Source organism: Babylonia areolata, chromosome 6, assembly GCF_041734735.1.
Source record: "Babylonia areolata isolate BAREFJ2019XMU chromosome 6, ASM4173473v1, whole genome shotgun sequence".
NCBI classification, from domain to species: Eukaryota; Metazoa; Mollusca; class Gastropoda; order Neogastropoda; family Buccinidae; genus Babylonia; species Babylonia areolata.
Window position 1 is genome coordinate 29,052,504 of NC_134881.1, and position 20,572 is coordinate 29,073,075.

General features: G+C 41.0%; 1 protein-coding gene and 1 long non-coding RNA gene across 2 annotated transcripts in view; one reads left to right on the forward strand and one right to left on the reverse strand.

Annotated features, from left to right (window-relative positions):
* LOC143282902 (transaldolase-like) overlaps window positions 1-1,268 on the reverse strand; it is a 16,195-nt gene extending 14,927 nt beyond the window's left edge. The window contains exon 1 of the mRNA XM_076588784.1: window positions 785-1,268. Coding sequence (XP_076444899.1) covers window positions 785-854 — 70 coding nt within the window. The 5' untranslated portion in view covers window positions 855-1,268. The remainder of the gene's footprint in view (window positions 1-784) is intronic.
* Window positions 1,269-12,523: 11,255 nt separating this feature from the next.
* LOC143282903 (uncharacterized) overlaps window positions 12,524-20,572 on the forward strand; it is a 28,230-nt gene continuing 20,181 nt past the window's right edge. The window contains exons 1-2 of the long non-coding RNA XR_013055325.1: window positions 12,524-12,630; window positions 20,209-20,315. This is a non-coding gene — a long non-coding RNA (uncharacterized LOC143282903). The remainder of the gene's footprint in view (window positions 12,631-20,208; window positions 20,316-20,572) is intronic.

A 20,572-nucleotide genomic window follows, 5' to 3' on the forward strand; every position in this document is an offset into this window, starting at 1 on the left:
TACAGGCATGCACATGCACAGACATGAAGAGCAGAGAGACTGTCATAAAAAGAATACGCAGGTGCGTGAGTCATGCGGTATAATTCTATTGATTATACTGTGAATCATTAACATCTCCAATCAAATCAAATCAAATCATGCTGTCTATAGCCAAGCCCAATTTTCTAAAATGACATAGGTGGAATATGCATGCATTATATATTATGCTCTTGTTGTTTTATATCCAGTCCTCAGGGCAAAGCCAAACCTGAAATAAAAACTATCAAAAAACAACAACATAGAATTATTGAAGTACACACAGGACATTCAGATGCACTCAAATATATATCTGTCATTATATGTATATAACCATGAAAATGAATAAAACTGTAATAATCAATTTTATGACAAAAAAAAAAAGAAAAAAAAAAAGCACAAATAGATATATGGAACATGTGCATGTTGGCTCTACTCTCATACTGATACTTTACTCTCATAACCACACCTACGTTCATGTGCAAATGATTTCAGAAACATACACAAGTTAAATAAATGAGTATGTTTTTATTCCATGAGGAGTAATTTGAGAGAGAGAGGGGGGGGGGGGGAGAAGATAACTGAATTGATGTGAATAAATTTTATTTTCTGATGGTAACAGAGTAAGCAAGACAGCTTCTTCTTCTTCTTTTTTTTTTTTTTTTTTTTTTTTTTTTTTCCATCTAGATCTAGCTCTCGGAGGAGAGAGAGAGAGAGAGAGAGAGAATTTTAAACCATTATAGCTCCTGAACTCACGTGACGTCCTTACCTTCAAAATCGCCAGTGTCAGCAACCACTGTGGTCACTCGTTTCAGTTGATCCAGACAGGAGGACGCCATTTCTTTTACAAGTACGGAATGTCTCTCTGTAGATGGTTGTGCAATGACTTATCCAAGCACGCGCTCTGCCTGTCCACAATCCGCTCGCCGCGTCGTCCACTCTGTCTTCAATACCTTGCAGTCTAAGTATTACGAAATAACTAATCAAGGCCCCCCAAAATCGAATGGTGATCAGCAGTACGTGTTGCAGACTGCAGGATGTCTTTATCGCGCTTTCAGTAGATGCAGGCGCCGCCGCACTGTCAACGTGACTTATGTGTCCAGACTGTTGCACTGAGTCGCTGACAGCAGTGTAAACATAACCTCAGCACAGCATCAGGGGATGCTGAAAATAATGTGAAGCTGTTTGGGCCGGAGGGGCTGACAGAACGGAACGATATGCACGGATGTCTCGCCCCAGTCTCGTGTCAGAGCTATTTTCGGTCTGATATGAATATATGGATTGGAGCCTGGCTCAGTCTCGGCTGCCGGTCGTGATGTGTGTGTGTGTGTGTGAATGTCTGTGTGTGTGTGAGGGTGGTGCTGTCAGTAACGAGGGTGAAGGTTGACAGTGAGGGGCTGTATCCAAGGTTGTAATGTGTGTGAGTGAGTGAGTGAGTGAGAGAGAGTGCAGGGTGGAGGGGGAGTTCACTTGACAGGTAGGGGCGAAATCCAAGCTGTAATGTCTGTGTGTGTGTGTGTGTGTGTGTGTGTGTGTGTGTGTGTGTGTGTGTGTGAGGGTGTGTGTACACACTGACACGGCACACAACACACTCACCGGCACACACACACACACACACACACACACACACACACCGTGACACACACACACACACACACACACACACACACACACACTATACACGCAGGAGAATAAAGAATAACGGTGACATTTCTGAGTGCACTGAGTCAGTCAGTGCCAGTGTCTTCATAGACAGCACATTACCAGCAGCAACAACCCACACCAGCCGGCGACAATAACAACAAGTTCAAGAGAACAGAAACGAAACACCCACTGTGACTGACCATACCATTTTGCACAACTGACATTATTTTTGCCAAGTACATCACTGACAATCAAAAACCGCCATCATACGTTGTATGGCTTGACTGTTTGTTTGTTTTTTGGGGTTTTTTTTTATTCTTTAACTGCGGCAGCACTGGTCGAACCCAGTCAGAATGACTCAGCTCATATTCAGTGTAAATATCATTGTTATTAATCACAAAATGTGGACCTTGAAAACCATCTGTTGTCAGTGCTGTTCCGTCTATTTTACTCGTTACAGCAGCCTAAATGGCATACACTGACATATGTGTGTTTGAAAGCTACACACACACACACGCACACACACACACACACACACGTACGCACGCACATACACATTCTCTCTCTCAGTCCCTCGCCGGCGGTTCTCTCTTGGCTGTGCTCAGTCAACACACACACGCGCACACCGGCAAGTTAACTAAGCACATGTGAACGGATGGCCCCTCTTCCTCCATCCGTCCACACATTTTATCCTTCCCCTCCCACTTCAGGTTGTCCAACCTCCTCCTCCCAACCCACACATACACTTTTTCTTTTCTTTTTTTCTCAGTTGTTCTTTTCAGGTTATTTCTTTTTATATAAGATCCCCCACCCACCCCCATCATTATCGATCACGTCATCATCATCATAATTATATTGTTGTTGTTGCAGTTAGTATTATGATGGTATGTTGTTACCAGTATTGTCCTTATTATTGTTGTTTTATTATTGCGGCCATTTTTTCTTGAGTGGGCCATGTCGGATTCAGTGACAGCTTTGTGGTAGGTGCTCTTCAGTGCTGGTGTCAGTGCACTGAGTTTGCGGTACAGTAATTTCAGTATATCACTCATGATCAGGTCGGTGTGTGTGCGTGTCAGTAGTGCACAGTGTGCGTGCGCTCAGTGTCTGTGTGTGTGTGTGTGTGTGTGTGAGGACATAGTAGGTAGGAGGTGGGGGGGGGGGGGGGTCAGGTGGGGGGGAGGAGACAGTATACTCGAGCCACCCTTATATTGATTGTTTTCTGTAACTGATTTTTAAATGTAAAGTGGCCGACGAATGATGTCTTCAAGCCAACTAAAGAGTGTTGAGTAATAGCTTCCCTAAGTCAAGGGAGTCATTCAATCAGTTGAAGGAGAAGTCACAGCATACTAGTAAAACGACAACAACAACAAACTGAACAAACAAATAAACAAAAACACTGATAGCAGATGCCTCACCGACGCATAAACCCGGCAACACACTGGTAAGTCAAGCTTTGAGAGCCCAACATGGGTTTGTGTGTAGTACATACGAGTTTCTTGTTAGGGCCTACATGTGGAAGGCCGGGCTGACATTTGCACACACGCACGGGCGCACACACACACACATATATATATATATATATCAGTAGTCATTATTACTTGTCAGTCCTGGTAAATGTGAATCAGTGAAGCATGCATGACCGCTTCAGTTGGGGATGGTGTTATTTTGTGAAGGAAATATATACATAACATACTAGTATGTTGTGAAGGGAGGGGGCTCAGTGGTGAGGGTTGTCATCACAATGTTTTCGTTCACTGAGTTCTCGGGGTCGATCGCTGTTGGTGATGATAGCGTTATTCAGTAATAGGTGACCCAGTGTCCGTGTGATGATGGCTTCTCTGTCAGAGTCTAAATTAATGTTCGTCGGTCTATCTCTGTGTGTGTGTGTGTGTGTGTGTGTGTGTGTGTGTGTGTGTGTGTGTCGGTGAGTATGTGTCCGTCGGTGTCACTGAGTGTGCGCATGTGTAATACGCTCTGGCACTGATAAAAACAGCAGGCTAATTAAGCCCTAATAGAGTCTGGTTCTGCTACTAGTAGGCAAGGAAAACAATCCTAAAACCAGAATTAGTCACGACTGGCTGACTTGACTAGATCAACACGACTACCCGGCTGTGTGTGTGTGTGTGTATGAGTGTGAGTGTGTGTGTGTATATGTGATGTGTCGCCACGGTGTCAGCGTGTGTGTGTGTGTTTGTGTGTGTGTGTGTGTGCAGTGCCAGTGTGTGTCATTGTGTGTGTGTGCGCGCGCGCGTGCCACGTCTGTGTGTGTCACTGATTCGGTGTGTGTGTGGGGGGTTGTGTGCCGGCGCGCGCGCGAGTGTGTGTGTATCTGCACTCATAATCAGCCACGGTGAGCCCGAGTGCGGTCGGGATGACACTATGATGAATAAATTCGTGTACCAAGCTGATCTACAGCCGAACAACCTTGTGGTGGTGGTTGTTCGGAACTGCTGTTGCCTCAGTTCCGCGCTGGTGGCGAGTCTGACGAGTGGGCGGCGGCCGCACGGGGAGGTGCGGCTGGGTCGCCGGTGGGGTAAAGCACTGATGAAGACTCAGGGCTGCCCGCAAGTTGGTCCTGAAGACGGCTTGGGGTAAGTAGTGGAGACGCCGCTGGGGCGAGGGCGGACGGCGTAACCGACCCTGAGTCATCTCACGATGCAACGACCCTTCCTCCTTCAGTTTGCGCGGCAAACTGAGGCAACGACAGAACAATTGACCCCACAACCAACTGCACAACTGGCGCCACAGTCGACGTCAACTCCAGGAGCTGTTAGATATCAACCGGGAACGACAGAACAACCCCAACCGAAAACAACTTGAGAGCCAATAGATCGTTAAACTCCACACAGAGAAAAGATACTTGGTGGGGTACCCCGCCGGCGGGAGCCGTGTCGTACCATGCACTGACTGGTCGTATATTGCATAACTGAATCTTTAGGTACAATACCCGTCCAAATCGCACTCTGCAAAAATAAGCCAACACCATGTTCACATCTCTTCTCAGTGACAGAGCTCAGTAGGCCTGTCTATAATCATGTGCCTCATTTGTTTTTTCAGTGTTGGCCTCTGTTGAATGACTGGTTCCATAATACCATTGACATTTCATCATCACTGAGAGTACAATAGTGGAAAGCACATAACGTCACTGGAATTCTAGTTAGTCAAAACTACAACAAATGGAATGAAAAAGCCTACTTTTTGGTTGTGTTTGTTGGTTGTTGTTTTTTTTATCTGCCAAGTTCCCGCCATTTTATGGCGTCTGCAGCAAGGAAACGATAACTCTGATCACATAAAATCAGAGTTATCGATAACGACATGAAGTACGATTCAAGAGAACAAAGCCTTTAATCTTGTGGCTGATAATTTGAAGAATAAACGAGACTGTCCTCTAAGTTGAAGTCTGATTGGACTTTTACCCTGTGCAGAAGCCCATTTCCACGGCCACTGAATCACTGCACTGACATTAAGCCACTGAGGCTGAGAAGCCCGTGCAACCACCGCGGAGTGGTCTTCAAGTTGAAACACTGATGCACTGCCACGGTAGACCACGGCCGTATCCGTAATATACGTCCGTGATGTAGACCTACATCCCGACTTAGAATCCAAAATAATCACAGGGTGGGTTTTAGCTTAGTGTACTACATCTTGGTGATCCATTACACCGCATTTAATGTCTTCAGTACCGTCTGACTCAAGTGGAAACTGGTTTGTTTTGTTTTTCTTGCCGTGTGCGGCATAGCTTCCTCGGCAATCGTCTGTCAGCCTAAGTCGGTGCAATTGCCAGCTTTGCATCAGTTTCCTTTCAGTGCGTGCAGTGCATGCGTCAGTGTGTGTGCGCGCACGCAGGGTGCGCGCGCGTGTGTGTGTGTCAGTCAAGTGTGACATGCCTTGTGTGCAGTGTGTGTCCTAGAAAGTAGAGAGAGAGAGAGAGAGAATCGTCCTTCGATTGTTCACTGAACTGCCTTCCTTTGAACAACTTACTGTGTTGTATTCAGTTTACGAAGTACTAGTTTGCAATTTTTCAGACTGCACGCAGCCTAAACATGTAGGCAGCGGTTCCGAGTACTTTCAAAATGGTGCATTCTTCGAGTAGTCGAACTGTTTCAGTTGGACCCACGGCACGGCCGCGGCTCAATAGCTGACGTCAATTTTTTTCCTGCTGTACTGAGTAGCGGCACTAGCAGTCATGGTTGAGTAGTAGTAGTTATAGAAGTAGCTGTAGTACTGAGTTGAGTCTCAGTAATTTTTTGGACCTCGCGATCGGTCCTTTTATGCGGCCGGCCCCCTATTACGCCCCTTTTTCAGTGTTTCCACAGTTTCTCAGTTTCCCCGGCGGGCGTGGTTTGCGGCTTTGCATCCGTGCCTAGTACCCTGCCGGATTTCCATTTACAACCATCGGAAGTCCTACTCGTAAAATCTTGACTCTGAAAACCGTCATTGTCGCTCTGTAGGGTCCGTGATCAAGCAAATCTTTTTTGTTAAATTTTAATCAGTTTCTATTTTTATTTTCAAAGTGTGACTTCTTTACATGGTCAGTATATAAACACCAAAAGTTAATGGCAAATGATATACACAACACATCATGGGGCCTTTTCTGTTTCTTTTTGGTTCTTCTTCTCACTTCATCACTGCAGGTGTTAAGGGAAATGAGCGAGCTGACAGACTTGCTGGTAACGCAACACCAACGAGCGGCCTACATCTAGGAAAATCGGAAATCCTCAGAAAAATCAAAGAATACCAAAAAGAACAGGTACAAGGCCATCACACCATCGATCGCCTCAAAGAAATAAAAGCAGAGAGAGGGAGCGGCCGCAAGTCTAACATGAAAGGTAGAGCACGATGCTTTGCAAATCAAACAAATATCGGCATCATTTCCAAACCAACATTGCGCAAATTTCTTCAAAACGGAACAGAGTCTCTGTGGGCCTTTCCAAATACAATAGACTGAGCAACACACTAGACGCCACGTTTTTGGCATCAGAGATCTTTTCCCATCCCTCTTGCGGCCAGTCAGTGGCAGCCTCTGTGCGTGTGTTTGTGTGGATGTGTGGGTCTGTGCTTTTGAGTGCGTTTGTGAATGCGCGAGAGTGTAAGTGTACACAAGTGTCAGGAGAGATCTGTGTACGTGTGTGTGTGTGTGTGTGAGGAGGTGGGAGTGCGGGGGGAGGTGGGGTAGAGGATGAGGTATGTGAGTATATGCATGCCTACACTGTGGGAGCAACAGGATATTGGAACGTATACATATATATATATACATATATATTTTTGTATATATGTGTGTGGGGTTGGGGTGGGAGATATGGGCGTATGTGTGTGTGCTTGTACAAGTAAGTGTTCATCTCTGTGAGTGTGTGTTTGTGTGTGTGTGTGCCGTGGAAGCTGCGATACGTAGACTAGAAATGAGTGTGTGGAGGAGGGGGGTAGAGGAGGTGCAAGGTAATGTGTGTGTGTGTGTGTGTGTTGGAGCTCATGTACGTTTATATGTATTTGACTGTGCTTTCATATCTGTGAAACTGCATGTTTGGTGCATTTCTGTTGTGCATGTGTGGGTGTGTGTGTGAATGTGTGTCTTCATGTTTTACATTTATTCGCTTATTTATCACCATTGTTGTCTTATTTATTTATTATTATTTTTTTTTTTTAAATTTATTATTTTTTTTATTTAGTATTACTATTATTATTACTACTACCTTTTTCTACATATAATTATTATTCATTTATTTATTTATTGATGTAAGCTTATCTATTATTTATTCCCCCGTTTTTTTTTGTGTTTTTCTCAAGGCCTGACTAAGCGCGTTGGGTTACGCTGCTGGTCAGGCATCTGCTTGGCAGATGTGGTGTAGCGTATATGGTTTGTCCGAACGCAGTGACGCCTCCTTGAGCAACTGAAACTGAACTTCAATAGCCTACTTCGAGTCAACAAACTGAAAGTACCCCATGGATTGATCTCAAATTAAACTAATCAGCTGTTCGGTCCACAACTCAAGGTTTTAGTCGAGTTTCGTGGCATCAGTCAGCGGTGACTTGAATTAAGACTCTCCAAATTAGAGTTATCAGTCGACGACTCATTGCGGAATCGATATGACTCAGTTTCATTAGTGCCAGTGCCTGGGAATCTGCATTATTATGACATAAATTCTCATACAATGACGGACAGAAACAGCCCGCGGCTGAGAGGTTCGATCAGTTGCGACTCGGAAATACATTACTTTTATACCCCCCCCCCCCCCCCCCCCCGCAAATCCCCTCCTGGGCCTAGGAAGAAATACTTGTACTTTATTTTACACCCCGGCCCTTGTGTGTTCCCGCATACTTGACATAACTAAAAGGGAAAAACCCATCCGTTGGGTTAAATCGCTAACTTTATTTCTACGAGTTGCCCCCCGTTGTGTTGCAACTCGGCCATTTTGTTATTTCATTAACTCATTCAACCCTGCGCCCAGGATGTTAAATTTCTCAGTTTCATTGAAGCAGTTTCTGTTCCTACATATTATGCATAAACCGCGAACAAAGGGAACCAACTTCTGCAACATTTCATGCTTTGTCAACACATCATTGTAAATTTGAACGAAAAACCTGCCGATTTCAAAAGACCCTGGCCATGTTGGATCTTGCGCATGCGCATCTAATTTTCATCCCAAATGCGAGCAATGCCGAAGGCAATCGACATGGACAAAAGCAGCGTATATGTGTGACCTCCACACTTCCTTCAGTCCCTGCGTTTGTGGACCTCAAAGACTGACGTTGTAATCATTCTTACACGCGAGGAAAACTGAGACCGTGGATGGTTCTTTTCACAAACGTCGCCATGTAAGATATTTTTTGTGTCAGTGTTCTGTCGTCAGTGATGAACATGAAGAATGATTTTTGATTTGCGTTTCATCACACCACTTTCATTGTACCATTAGTCAACAGGATACGGTCTGCTTAAAAAAAGAAAAAAGAAAAAAAAGCTTTAACTTTTTGTATTCACGGATCAAAATCACAAACGTTTCGTTTCGAAGTTTGAACAATATTCATTATTGTGATGTTGTTTGGTTGCAACTGGTGCTCGATGAGCACACCACGACTACGTTCAGGTATACACGTGGTACTGATCTGCATGCATAAAACTTGTCTTGTTTGAGAGGAAAAGCAACTCTCCACACCATCCTTTACCCCAAACAACAAAATTAATGTTAAACTGTTAACTCATTAATGTTTTTATCATTTTTTAATTTATTTTTTATTTTACCGATTTACAAAGATAATTATCTGAAACTATGGTGCAATGCATAAGCACTCGGGAGCTCCGTGCGGGACGTAATGGATTTCACAGTTTGCTGTACTCCATCATTTTCTCCAGTTGACAGCCTCGATTGCTACAACCAAACACTGTACAATGACTGAAAGTGCCATCGTATGCACAAGAAAACTAAAATATAAAGCAAAAAGTCGAAAAAACGAAGCATGCTGTCTGCACGTTCTGTCTCTCAATGGCCTTCGTTGCTCGCAAATTAACAGAATTCGGAGAGCCGAACTCTCCAGTCTGTCAAATAGTCTGGGGTCTATTTATCTTTGTTTTTCATTTCGCACTTCTGTCATGCACTTTGGCGCGCATTTGTCAGCCATTGAGGTAGCATGGTTCTAAAATCTGAGATCTTAAATCTAATCCAGGTACATGTATGTGTCAATGCTTTTGTTTTGGTTTTATTTGAATGTTTAACATGTTGCTAATCCAGGTGCATGTATGTGTCAATGCTTTTGTTTTGGTTTTATTTGAATATTTAACATGTTGCTTATATATATATATTATTAAAAAAAAACAACATATCATTATTCTAGTTTTCATGGATGACGTTGGGATATTTCATGGGAGAAAAAGTGAAGAAATTTGTGAATGAAACTGGGAATGAGGGTTACATGTTGGATGAGAATGAGGATGTGTTGAATCATGTAGGAAAGTTAATTTTGTTTTTATACTATGTATGCTAGGTTTTAGGTAATGATGGATTGTTTTTAGCAAATCTGATAATTTTGTCATTTTTTCCCTGGTAAAGTCCTATTTTAGAGTCCTAAATTCAGGAGACTATTTTACAAGCATTTTCTGTGGATTTCGACTCGTATTTTGTATGTATTTCAGTCACTAAACTAACGTGCCACCACCTTGCTTTTTCAGTTTTGGGTCCCCCAAACCATGAAAATGTAACCAACAGTTGCAATAATTTAGGACGCTGATTTTTTTTCCCCAGTCTTTGAAAAAGGGGGGGAAAGAAGTAAAATAAATTTTATTTTATATTTGTGTATTGGCTGAAGCAGGGATAGAAAGTAAATGTAAACATAGTCCCAGTATTATGATGATAATTATTTTATTAAAACTTTATTGTTCAACTTTTTTCATTTATTTAAAAAAAGAAAATACATGTATTTTCATTCTCTATTTCATTGTTTCATTAGATTAAGCAGACTATTTACAATTTATGACAAACTAATTGGTAAATGAGGACTTGGTTAAATTCAGATGAGGTGACACATGGGAGTGCGTTTTAATGATTGCGTTTCTGGTTGGGTATTTGTGTGATATGAAGCTTAACTGTTTTCATCTTCGTTGGATGGATTTGATTAGAGTTTAACATGTTATCACAGTTATAGAAACATTGTCACTTTCTGAAAGAGTAACAAGTTACAACTCAGTTACTTGTGAGTCCTCTGGTATTTTGTGTTCCAGGGTAATCAGTTTCACCAGATTTGGGTTTTTTTCCTAAAGTTTGGGTTTTCCGGTTTTCCTTTTTTTTTTTTTATCAGCTGTTCTATCCTCTGTGCTTCAGTTGTGTTGCATTAAAATTTTTCCCCCCCACAAACTATACCACCTGTATGCATCCATTGTGCTGCATGTCCTGCCATATGTGTGCTTCTGGTGTGCTACACTCTATAATGTCCATGACTTGAAACAAACTGAAATAAGATTATAACAGAATAAAGGATGAGCAATGGCTGTTGAACAACTGATGGTCTGGAAGTAAACTTGAAACATGAACTGGATCTTTTTCCCCCACCAGCTTTGCAGTCTTACCTGGCCAAATGAGTTGTGTAAGCTGTTTCTGTTAGATTTAATTTTACTGCGGGCTGAATAGTAGATGAGGATAGGAGCAGTAGGCCCAAATCAAGAACTGAAGAAGTGAAATTCCATGCACAGGATAAATAAAAGGGGGTGGGGGTGGGGATGGGGGATTCATACTCCATATATGTGGCCTAAGTTTTCTGCAGCTTATGTCTAGGACGATGATCCATTCTTTCTGTTGATTAGATGTGTGTATCAATGGTGGATATAGTCCCAATCCTGCAATCACTGCATATTCATATGAGCAGTTCTGGGAAACATGCCTAAACTTGTACAAAAAAGTTTCTTCATTTGGGTAGATTAGAATCATCAGCCTGGATGGCCAGCCTCTCCAGGGGTGGGATGACGCTGATTTTAAACATTCTAAGGATGTGCTCACCCTAAAATGTGTAAAGACTGCTGTGGCAGATCAGATGGAGTAAATCTGCAGGATTCAAGGGCAGAGCACTGTGGAATGGGAAGGGTGTGTCAGAGCTCGAAAGATAACAGCCATCCACTTCAGCCAAAGACCTTCCCAGACATGACAATCTCTTCTTGCCATTGGATCTGAACTTCTGAATCTGACAGTTTGAGACTGTCCTTGAAAGATGGATTTTACACACAGATATCTGTCATGATTATCCAGTTATGTTGCGCTTTCTTAGTTTCTGTATGAATGCATGTATGTATGAAAAAAACACAAAAACAACAAAAAACAAACAACCAAACAACATATATATATATATATCAAAGGCACGCAGGTACTCAAACCACCTATATTGCTGATTAGGGGTTGAGAAGATTCCTTAAATTTGTCTAAAGAAAATATTTTTCATTTTTCTTCTATATTCATGATCTTCAACTGAAGTTTGTTCAAAGCAAAGGCGGATATCTGAAACGAATCCATAAAAACAATAACATGCCAATGATGTGTAATATATTTATATTAATAAAATGATCACTGACATTATGTTTAAATATTTTGTAATCCGCAAAAGTTTGCATTGTGTGTGACAGGAATACAGAAAGATCAGCATGCTTCAACCATAACAAGCTGGAACTAATCTGCAGGTTAACTGATATTGATTGCATATAATCACAAATGGAAAAAAAAGGGTAAGTAAATCATGGTAACTCCCATTCATAATTTCAGTTCAAACGCCCCTGTTTGTTGGAATGGACATATTATGTTTCCACAGCAACTAATTATAGTTACATGTGCTACTGCCTCAAAACTATCCACTATATATGCGCCATGTGCACTCAAGACCTTTAATTTCTGCTGAAATATTCGACTGGATAACGAACAAGTGTTGAAAGGAGAAAATGAGATATCTTTGTTCGCCGCCCAAACGTTTGATGATACGCTCGTCTGTGTTGCAGTTTATGCCGAAAGGCAGACAATCATCGGGTCTTTAACCTCACCTGGGATGAAGCATAGATATGATGTAAACATGTATCTCAGTGGGATGAACATTATGAAGCAACGCTTTTGGCCTGTTCGCCAAGTTCACGACCGTTGGCACGTCAGCGTGGAACACTTGAAAACGCAAACTGGCTAAGCATGGCAAAATCAGGCAACAATCAATGTAATGCGATCCACCTTGCATATATAATGCTTCTTGCACCGAGTACGATAATCATGATTAGGTAATAATCATTAAAAACTGCAATACACACTCAGTTGCTTCCCGAATAGCAGAACAGTTTGTTCCGTTGCACGTCTGCGTCGCGTTGGCCTGGAACTTTCGTGAGACCGGGCTCAAGGACAGCAATTTGACGATTACAGGCGAACAGAGTTATCGTCTCTTTCTGTTTTCCAACCACAGTTGATTTCCTACAATATTTTTGAGATCGTGACAGTGGACGGACATGGATTTTTGAAAGTGGTGTGTATTGTTTACGCGTTTATCGTTCATCAAGTAGTATTGTAATGAAATTTTTTTTTTTTTAAACTTCGTAAATGTCATAAAGTATCACATAAATCAAGACCTTCGCAGACGACTACTGTCCGTCGCCATATTGCATGCAGTGTTTACAGTCGAATACAGCAATATTTCACGCAAGTATACAGTCTGTTGATAGTGTCTGCGAGGCTGGTATATATGTATAAAGGATTATATTTTTATTGTTCAGTTAGCGGCGGTTTGTTTTGTTGCAAATGTCAAATTCAAATATCATAGAGAAAGTCTGTTTTGGAACTGGTTGAGATGGTCAGCACGGTCACGTGACACTGCGCGGCACAGGTCACAGATGGTACCCAACCAGACATCTTTTGATATAGAAATATTTAATTAATGATTGTGCCGTTGTTGTAAGGACAGTGTAACATCGCAGCCACATTTTCAGGAGTATTTTACGTTTCTTTAGCATGCATGAGATTTGGCTGAGTTTGTGTCCAATCCCCAAGAAAACGAGGACCCAGAAAAGGAAGTAGGCTAAGACCAACAGCCATGGCCTTTTCAGAACCTTTTATCTCCCCAGTTCAAGTACATGATACAGTTTCTTTCCCGGAATAGTTTCCACGAACACATGTCTATTAAAAAAAGAAAAAGAAAAAAAAAGAGTTCCACAAGCTTTCAAGGCTCAGCATATGTTTAGAATGCTGCAGTAGTAAGCCTTTGTTTGCTCTCTTCCACAGATGTAGCCTGGCCCATGTAGTCCTTAATAAGCTGTCTTGTGCCATTGCCATGAACTGCAGAAGGGCAAGGGAGAAATGGAAATAGAACTTATGTCTGGTTGTTTATCACATCAGTCACAAAAATCAATTTGTCCCTACACAGTGTATCCTTTGTTATTATTTGAAAACACACACAAGAAGAAGATCAACAACAAAACAAAACAAAGGGAATAATCAGCAGTTGCATCACAGCAGCATTGCCATTTCACTAGTAATGTTATTCGGCCCCATAAATTAAATTGAATATAAGATGAGGAAGTTTGATTTATTGAATACATTATAATATGATGGCAAAAAGAACAAACCCTCCATCATCGTGGGAACTGTGATCAATTACTGGTTAAATGTAGCAAAATCAGACAACTCAAAGAAAGCAGTGAGCATAATAAAGAGTTTATAAGGTTACTTGAGGGGAGTTTGCTCCTTAAAATAACACAGGCACACAACTTCAAACCAGTGCTGCTTTAGCCAGTTTAGGCAACAAATTTAGCAACAGTGTTATGATTAATTTTGGATTTTTTTTTTCACTCTCATCTATTGCCTGAAGTTGTGTAAAGAACAAAACCTGGCAGTATTTACCATATGAAGACCTCCCCAGTCTTTGCATTATATTGAAGTGATAAGCAAGATTGGAAGCCAAAGGTCAACATAATCTTTTGGCAGAAAAGAAAAAGTTTGCAAACAAAACTTAATAGAGCTTATATCTGCCCCTTTCTATCTCTGTGGCTGCCTTCACCTCTACACTCCATCTCACTCTCTATGATTGGCTTCGGATCCACTCTGTTTACGCATGCCGAGATAACACTCCACTGTTGGCCGCCGTTCTTTCTCTGTCTCTGGACCTTGCAATTGGAATGAACTTCCTCTTTCTCTTTGCCAGGTCTCCACACTCAGCTTTTTCAAGTCTGGTCTTAAAACCCTCCCCTTCCCAAAATAGCCTCTCTTCCCTGCCTTTTCCTAGTCTTCAGTTTTTCCAGTTTTTAGAGTTACGCATGCATGTGAATGACTGGTGCGAAAGCGCTTCGATTTGTCTCTGCACAAGATTCAGCGCTGTATGAATGTAATGATAATTATTATTATTATATCAGAGTCACATTTTCATCAAACTTTAATGTGAGTGGCTGTGGTGAGACCATTTATGACTGTTGAAATTCATGGCCAAAGGTCAGTTGGGATTTATCACAATATTCATCAAGGTTTTTACATTGTTCTTTTAAATGCTATGGGTAGAGGTCAGAGGTCAAGGTCATGACCCTGTTGATAAAAAATGCCCAGTTGCAAGATATGATTCAGAAGTACTTGTATTTTATGTATTTATTTATATACATATCTACTCCTACTCAGTTTCACTCACGATAGTATGACAAAGATTGAACGATAAAATGACAAGAGTGGATATCATTACATGTGGGTGTTTTTTTTGTGTGTTTTTTTTATTTAGGAAAAATAAGAGAGTTGGGTTGTTGTTTTTTTTATCTACCCCTACTCAGATTTACTCACTATCATACATTGAACAATAAAATGACGAGTGGATATCATTATATGTGGGTGTTTTTTGTGTTTTCTTTTTAAATATATATTTTTAAATATATATATATACTCGACTTGTAGCAGATGATAGTGAAAAAAACCAAAAACAACCCATAACTTGTATTGTACTGAACCTGTGTAATGTCCAAATTTCCCCCCTCACCACCTTCCGTAGGTTCCCAATGGGGACCATTCGGGTTCCTGAAACGTCCGCTTGGTGATGTCTTGGAATGTTCACCCCCCCCCCCCCCCCATCCCTCATGTGTTTTGGTCCCCCTTTGACATCAAAGTACTTGTCCCAAGATGTCTGCCTCCCCACTCCCCATTAAATTTCTTTTTCATTTACTTCTGTGTGTGAGTTTGTGTTATTGTTGCTTTTGCAATGTGGTGTGTATGTACATTTACCTTTTGCTCCCCTTTTTTTCCTTGTTTTTCCTAGACTAATTTGTAGATTTCCATTTTATATTAATGGTAGGTGAAAACTAGCCAATAACTGCCTTTTCCTTTTCCTTAAAAAAAGCAACTTTCAATTTCCATATTTCTTTCTCCGTCTCTCTCTCATTCTCTCTCTCACTCTCCCTTGATCTCTCTCTCCCTCTCCCTCTCCTCCCACACCCCATCTTTCTCTCTCTCCCTAGTAAGAAATTGCCTCCTTCAAACCTGTTTAAAATGGGATGGTGGCCGTTTTGGTCATTCTAGACTAGCCTTTACCTCCCTTCTACTTTACAACTTTACAGAAGCAAAGGTGGGGGAGTCCTACTTTAATAGGCTGTATGGAAGCCCCTCTCCACTATAACAAAAGGGGGGAGGATAGGTCTGGACTACCCTATACTGACATTTCTCCATATTATGGTGTGGTGGAAGTAGAGGATGGGAGCTGTTTTATTCTTGCATGCAGAGCTCTCACCACCACCCCTCTCCCACCTCAAGCCTCTTCCTATTACAATATGATAGGAGTAACAGGGGATGGTCAATTTGGGTTAGTTTGTACTAACCCCATCTCTCCACATTACAAGGCAGAAAGAAGGGGAGGGATAGCTCTCAGCTGCCTTATACTGCACCCCCCCACCCCTTCTTTTTTTTTTCTCCCTCAAGAACACAACATGACGGACACAAGGGGAGTGGTTCAATTCAGCTAGCTTGCACTACCCCTCCTTCCGCTCCGTATGAGTTATAATATGGGGAAAAAAGAGCAAGGAACTTCTGGCCCGGCTTGTATCTTTTGACCTCTCTTCCAACTCCCAAGTCCAAGGGGATGGACATAAGAGGAGTGTTTCTAGAGGACCATGGACTTAGCCATTTGGGCTTTAGCTGCCTGGACTCTTGCTGCCACTTTTACCCAGGGCTTCCAACCTTATTTCTTTTGGGGAAAAGCTTTCCATTCAGGATTCAGCATTCTTTGTTAAAGGACTAGAGTGTACAACCCTCCTCCTCACTGGGATCACTGGGGTTTGAATCTCAACTGGGGGAGATAAAGTAAGGTCTGACTAAGCCAAATTCTAGCTAGACCTGTAAAGATCCCCAGGCTGGAATAAAAACAGGATAGGGAATAAAAACCATCCTATCACTATCAGCAAAAATCAAAGACCGGAAATTACATGGAATGTGTATTTCAGTTAGGAAAAAAAGTAGGAATAATGAATGGAGGGGTGACTCTTTTTTTTTTCCATCTTCTTTCTTTCTTTTTCTTTGATGTAATGTTGAATTGAAACCACATGAACAGAAGCTCACCAGCATGAAACAACCTGAGACAAAGAACAAGGCCAACCCATTTCCCTAAATAAAAAAGTCAAAGAGCAATAGGCTCACAAAATTTGTTAAAAAAAATTACTTACAAGTTACATTTTAATTTTTTTATTTTTTTATATTGAAACTACTTTTCTTGTTTTAATTTATTGTCCACTGATTGTTTATTTTGTACCTGGTGGTGATGTCATGTACGCATTCATTTTGTACCCGGTGGTGAAGTCATGTACGCATTCACAAGTTAATCCTTTTTATTATTATTTTTTTTTTATTGAAATAGGTTTGGGTGGAAAAGGCAGCCTTAGTTACAAAGAATAAAAACAAAAAAAGTAATTCTGTCTAATTGGTGGATTTCATACCACTTTCATCTCCATTTAACGAACAAAAAGAAGAAGATACCACTGGCATCAGTGTATGTGTATCTGTGTGTGTACTTGTGTGTGTGTGTATGTGTATGTATGTGTGTATATATATATATATGTGTGTGTGTGTGTGTGTGTGTGTGTGTGTGTGTAGACTTCAAACAGAACTGACAGGCAGCATCGCCACTTGGTTGGCAGTTACACCTGTGCCAGAGAAAAGAATGGAGTCTTACATAGTTACAGTATATATATTTTTTCAACTACAATGTTGGAAGCAGTGACTGAAAAAAGAAAGAAAGAAATTGAAAAAATAGAACTGAGACCAATGGAAGGTTTATTTCTGAACAAATAAATGTAATTGCCAGAACTGACGCCCCCCCAAAAAACAACAACAAACCAAAAACAAAACACCACCACAAAAACCCGCATTTTAGGGGTTGAATACAATTCTTCTCGTTTCCGTTACAGGTATGTGTCCATTCTCTTACAGCTGTTATTATTCTTTCTTTAAGCAACTAAGATAGTTGTGTGCATTGCATTTTGTTCTTTAAGAGCTTTCCCCAAACAGTTTTCACCAAAGACAGGAAGTATCAGAAGTGTATGTATCAAGTTGTAACCTTTTTCAACTGTTACATTTCATGGTTCATTAAGTGTCTGTGCTGTTACAAAAAAATATGCCCATCCTGTTATAAACTGAAAATTATTTTTCAAAATTACTTTTGTTTGAAAATTAGAAAATGTTTTTTCAGTACTGACGCAAAAGGCACTCAGATATATATATTGCAACTTTGTAAAGCTGAGGTAGGCTGTTTTAGTTTATGATGAAATTAATGTGCTGAATTGACGTTGCTTTTGTTTTTAAAGGTTTGTTTTTTAAGGAAGGAAAATATAATTTTTGTCAGTTTTATTTTTTATTAAATGGTTATTTCTTCACAATGATAACACTGATGTATTTTTCTTTTTGTTGAGCAAATCAGGTGGCTTTACATCTGAACAGTGACATTATATAATCATGCATCATTTCATTTTCAGTTTTCAGTTTCTCAAGGTGCGTGACTGCTTTCCAACAAATCCACACACACACACACACACACACACACACACACACACACACACACACACACACACACACACACACACACACACACACACATTGCACTGCATCTGCTGTGCAGATGCCTGACTGCAGCAAAACCCAATGCGGTGCTTGTCATGCACATATATTTGTGTACCAATCAGAGTGGATTTCTTTTACACAATTTTTGTCAGAAGACAACACTTTTTTTGCCATGGGTTCTTTTTCAGTGCGCCGTGTGTGTGCTGCACATGGGACCTCAGTTTATCATATCATCAGAATGACCAGATGCGCAGTTTGATTTTCCAGTCAAACTTGGGAGAAAGGGGGAGAGCGAGATTCAAACCCAGACCCACACACACTGTGGCAGATTAGTGTTTTAACCAATCTGCCACCTTGCTCCAATGCAGCATTAAGAATTGGTAACTGCAACAACAAAGTTGTCTGGTCAATAGAGTTCAAGTTCATATATATTTTCTTTGCAAGTTCCATTTCTTAGCAGCCATTATGATTTTGGGGCACTCAAATAAATGACAGATCCATCCCAGATAACACACACTTTGCAGACATTTTCTGAAAATGACCTGAACATGATAAAATGTTGTATTCAGAAAACATTTGGGTAGTGGTTTGTTGTGGTCAGCAGTGATCAGTAATGGTCAGTGATTGTCAGTTATGGTTAATTAATGGGCCAAATCCTGTCAAAAAATCCTATTACTGCATACCTGTCAAGAAATACTAAAATCTGAACAGCCAGATAGTGGTCAGCAGTGTTAAGTTAGCAGTCAAAAACATGTCGATTGTCACAGAAATGTAAAAAACATGGCAGAACAACGCAGTCTGAACACTTTCGGGATGTGGTTAGTTGTCAGCATGGTCAAATAGTGGTTAACAGTGGTCAGCAGTAGTCAGTAGTGCTTAGTAAGTTAGTTAATGGTCAGATCCTGTCAGGAAGTCCAAATACTTCATAACCATCGCAAACTAATGCAACTGCTAGTTAGCGACCGACAGTGGTTAGGTATTGGTCGAATACCTGCCAAAACGTTATCTTCTCCTCCTTCTTCGTTCATGGGTTGCAACTCCCACGTTCACTGGTATACAGTAAACAAGTGGGCTTTTATTTGTATGACTGTTTTTACCCTGGCATGCATGCAGCCATACTCAGTTATAATGATTATGCACAGTCGTGACAAAATGATACAGTCTGAACACTTTTGGGCACTGGTCAGCGGTGGTCAGCAGTGGCCACACAGTAGTGGTCAGGTGTGAAAACCTGCCAAGAGCTCATGTCAGAATATGCAGGAATGTATCAAGATTTAAAAATAAAAACAGAAACATTTGTGTGTATGGTGCACATTCTGCTGGCATGGTAAGCTAACTGTAGGAAATTTGAGACATTTTGCAACTGTGAAGATTTGAGTAAAGAGGAGAGTGCTTTCCTAAAACAATGTTATTAGACAAAGGCAAGTGACAGTTACAGTGTAGATTTGATTTCTTTCAACTGTACTGCTTTGTTTTTGTTTCCACTTGTTCTTTTGCTTTGGTTGGGCCATGAAGTGAACATTTAATAGTCCGAGGAGTCTGCATAAATCAGCGTTTCAGCATTGCAGAATAAAGTTTTGACTGTGTTGTATTTTCCGTGTTTATCATGACAGGTGCAAAAAACATTAACATAAACTGATACAGTCTCAGCATAGCGTCACACACACACACACACACACACATACACACACACACACACACACACACACACACACACACACACACACACACAACATGTACACAAATTGATTCTAGTGAGGAAATTATGTCAGACTAGTAATTTAATAAAATATCTACAGGTTTTTGTTATGCATTGCCATTTGACTTGAAAGTGAAGTCTTGATCAGTATGTGTGAGTGTGAGGATGTTATGTGTGTGTGTGTGTGTGTGTGTGTGTGTGTTTGCATGCGCGCGCGCGTGTGTGTGTGCGCGTGCATGCGCGTGCACACATGTCGGTAGAGTGCAGTATCAAAGAAAAAAAATTGCAGGTGAAGCTTTGGTACATTGTTGTTGTTTTATGATTGTTTTCCAGTGTTCTGATTTTGAGACACACCCACTCAGATGGATTTTCTCTCCAAAGTAACCATCTGATTCACCATTAAATGATGAACACAGAAAATGCACCTGGACATGGACCTGGTGAGATTTTTATTTGTTTATATTATTTCCTGTTATTTCCATCTTAGGTTTTCCTTCCCCTGACTTTGTCAGTATCAGCATGTTGGTCATGTCATGTTGATTGTCTCTTGTTAAATTGGAAAAAGCTTTCTTCTTTTTCTCTGTTGCACAACCAAGATCATCTTGCTTACGAATACTTTTTGACATGAATGGTGTGCATACTGGGTATAGTAAGTTTCCATGTCAGAGTCCAGTGGAGATCTGTAATGTGTGTAATT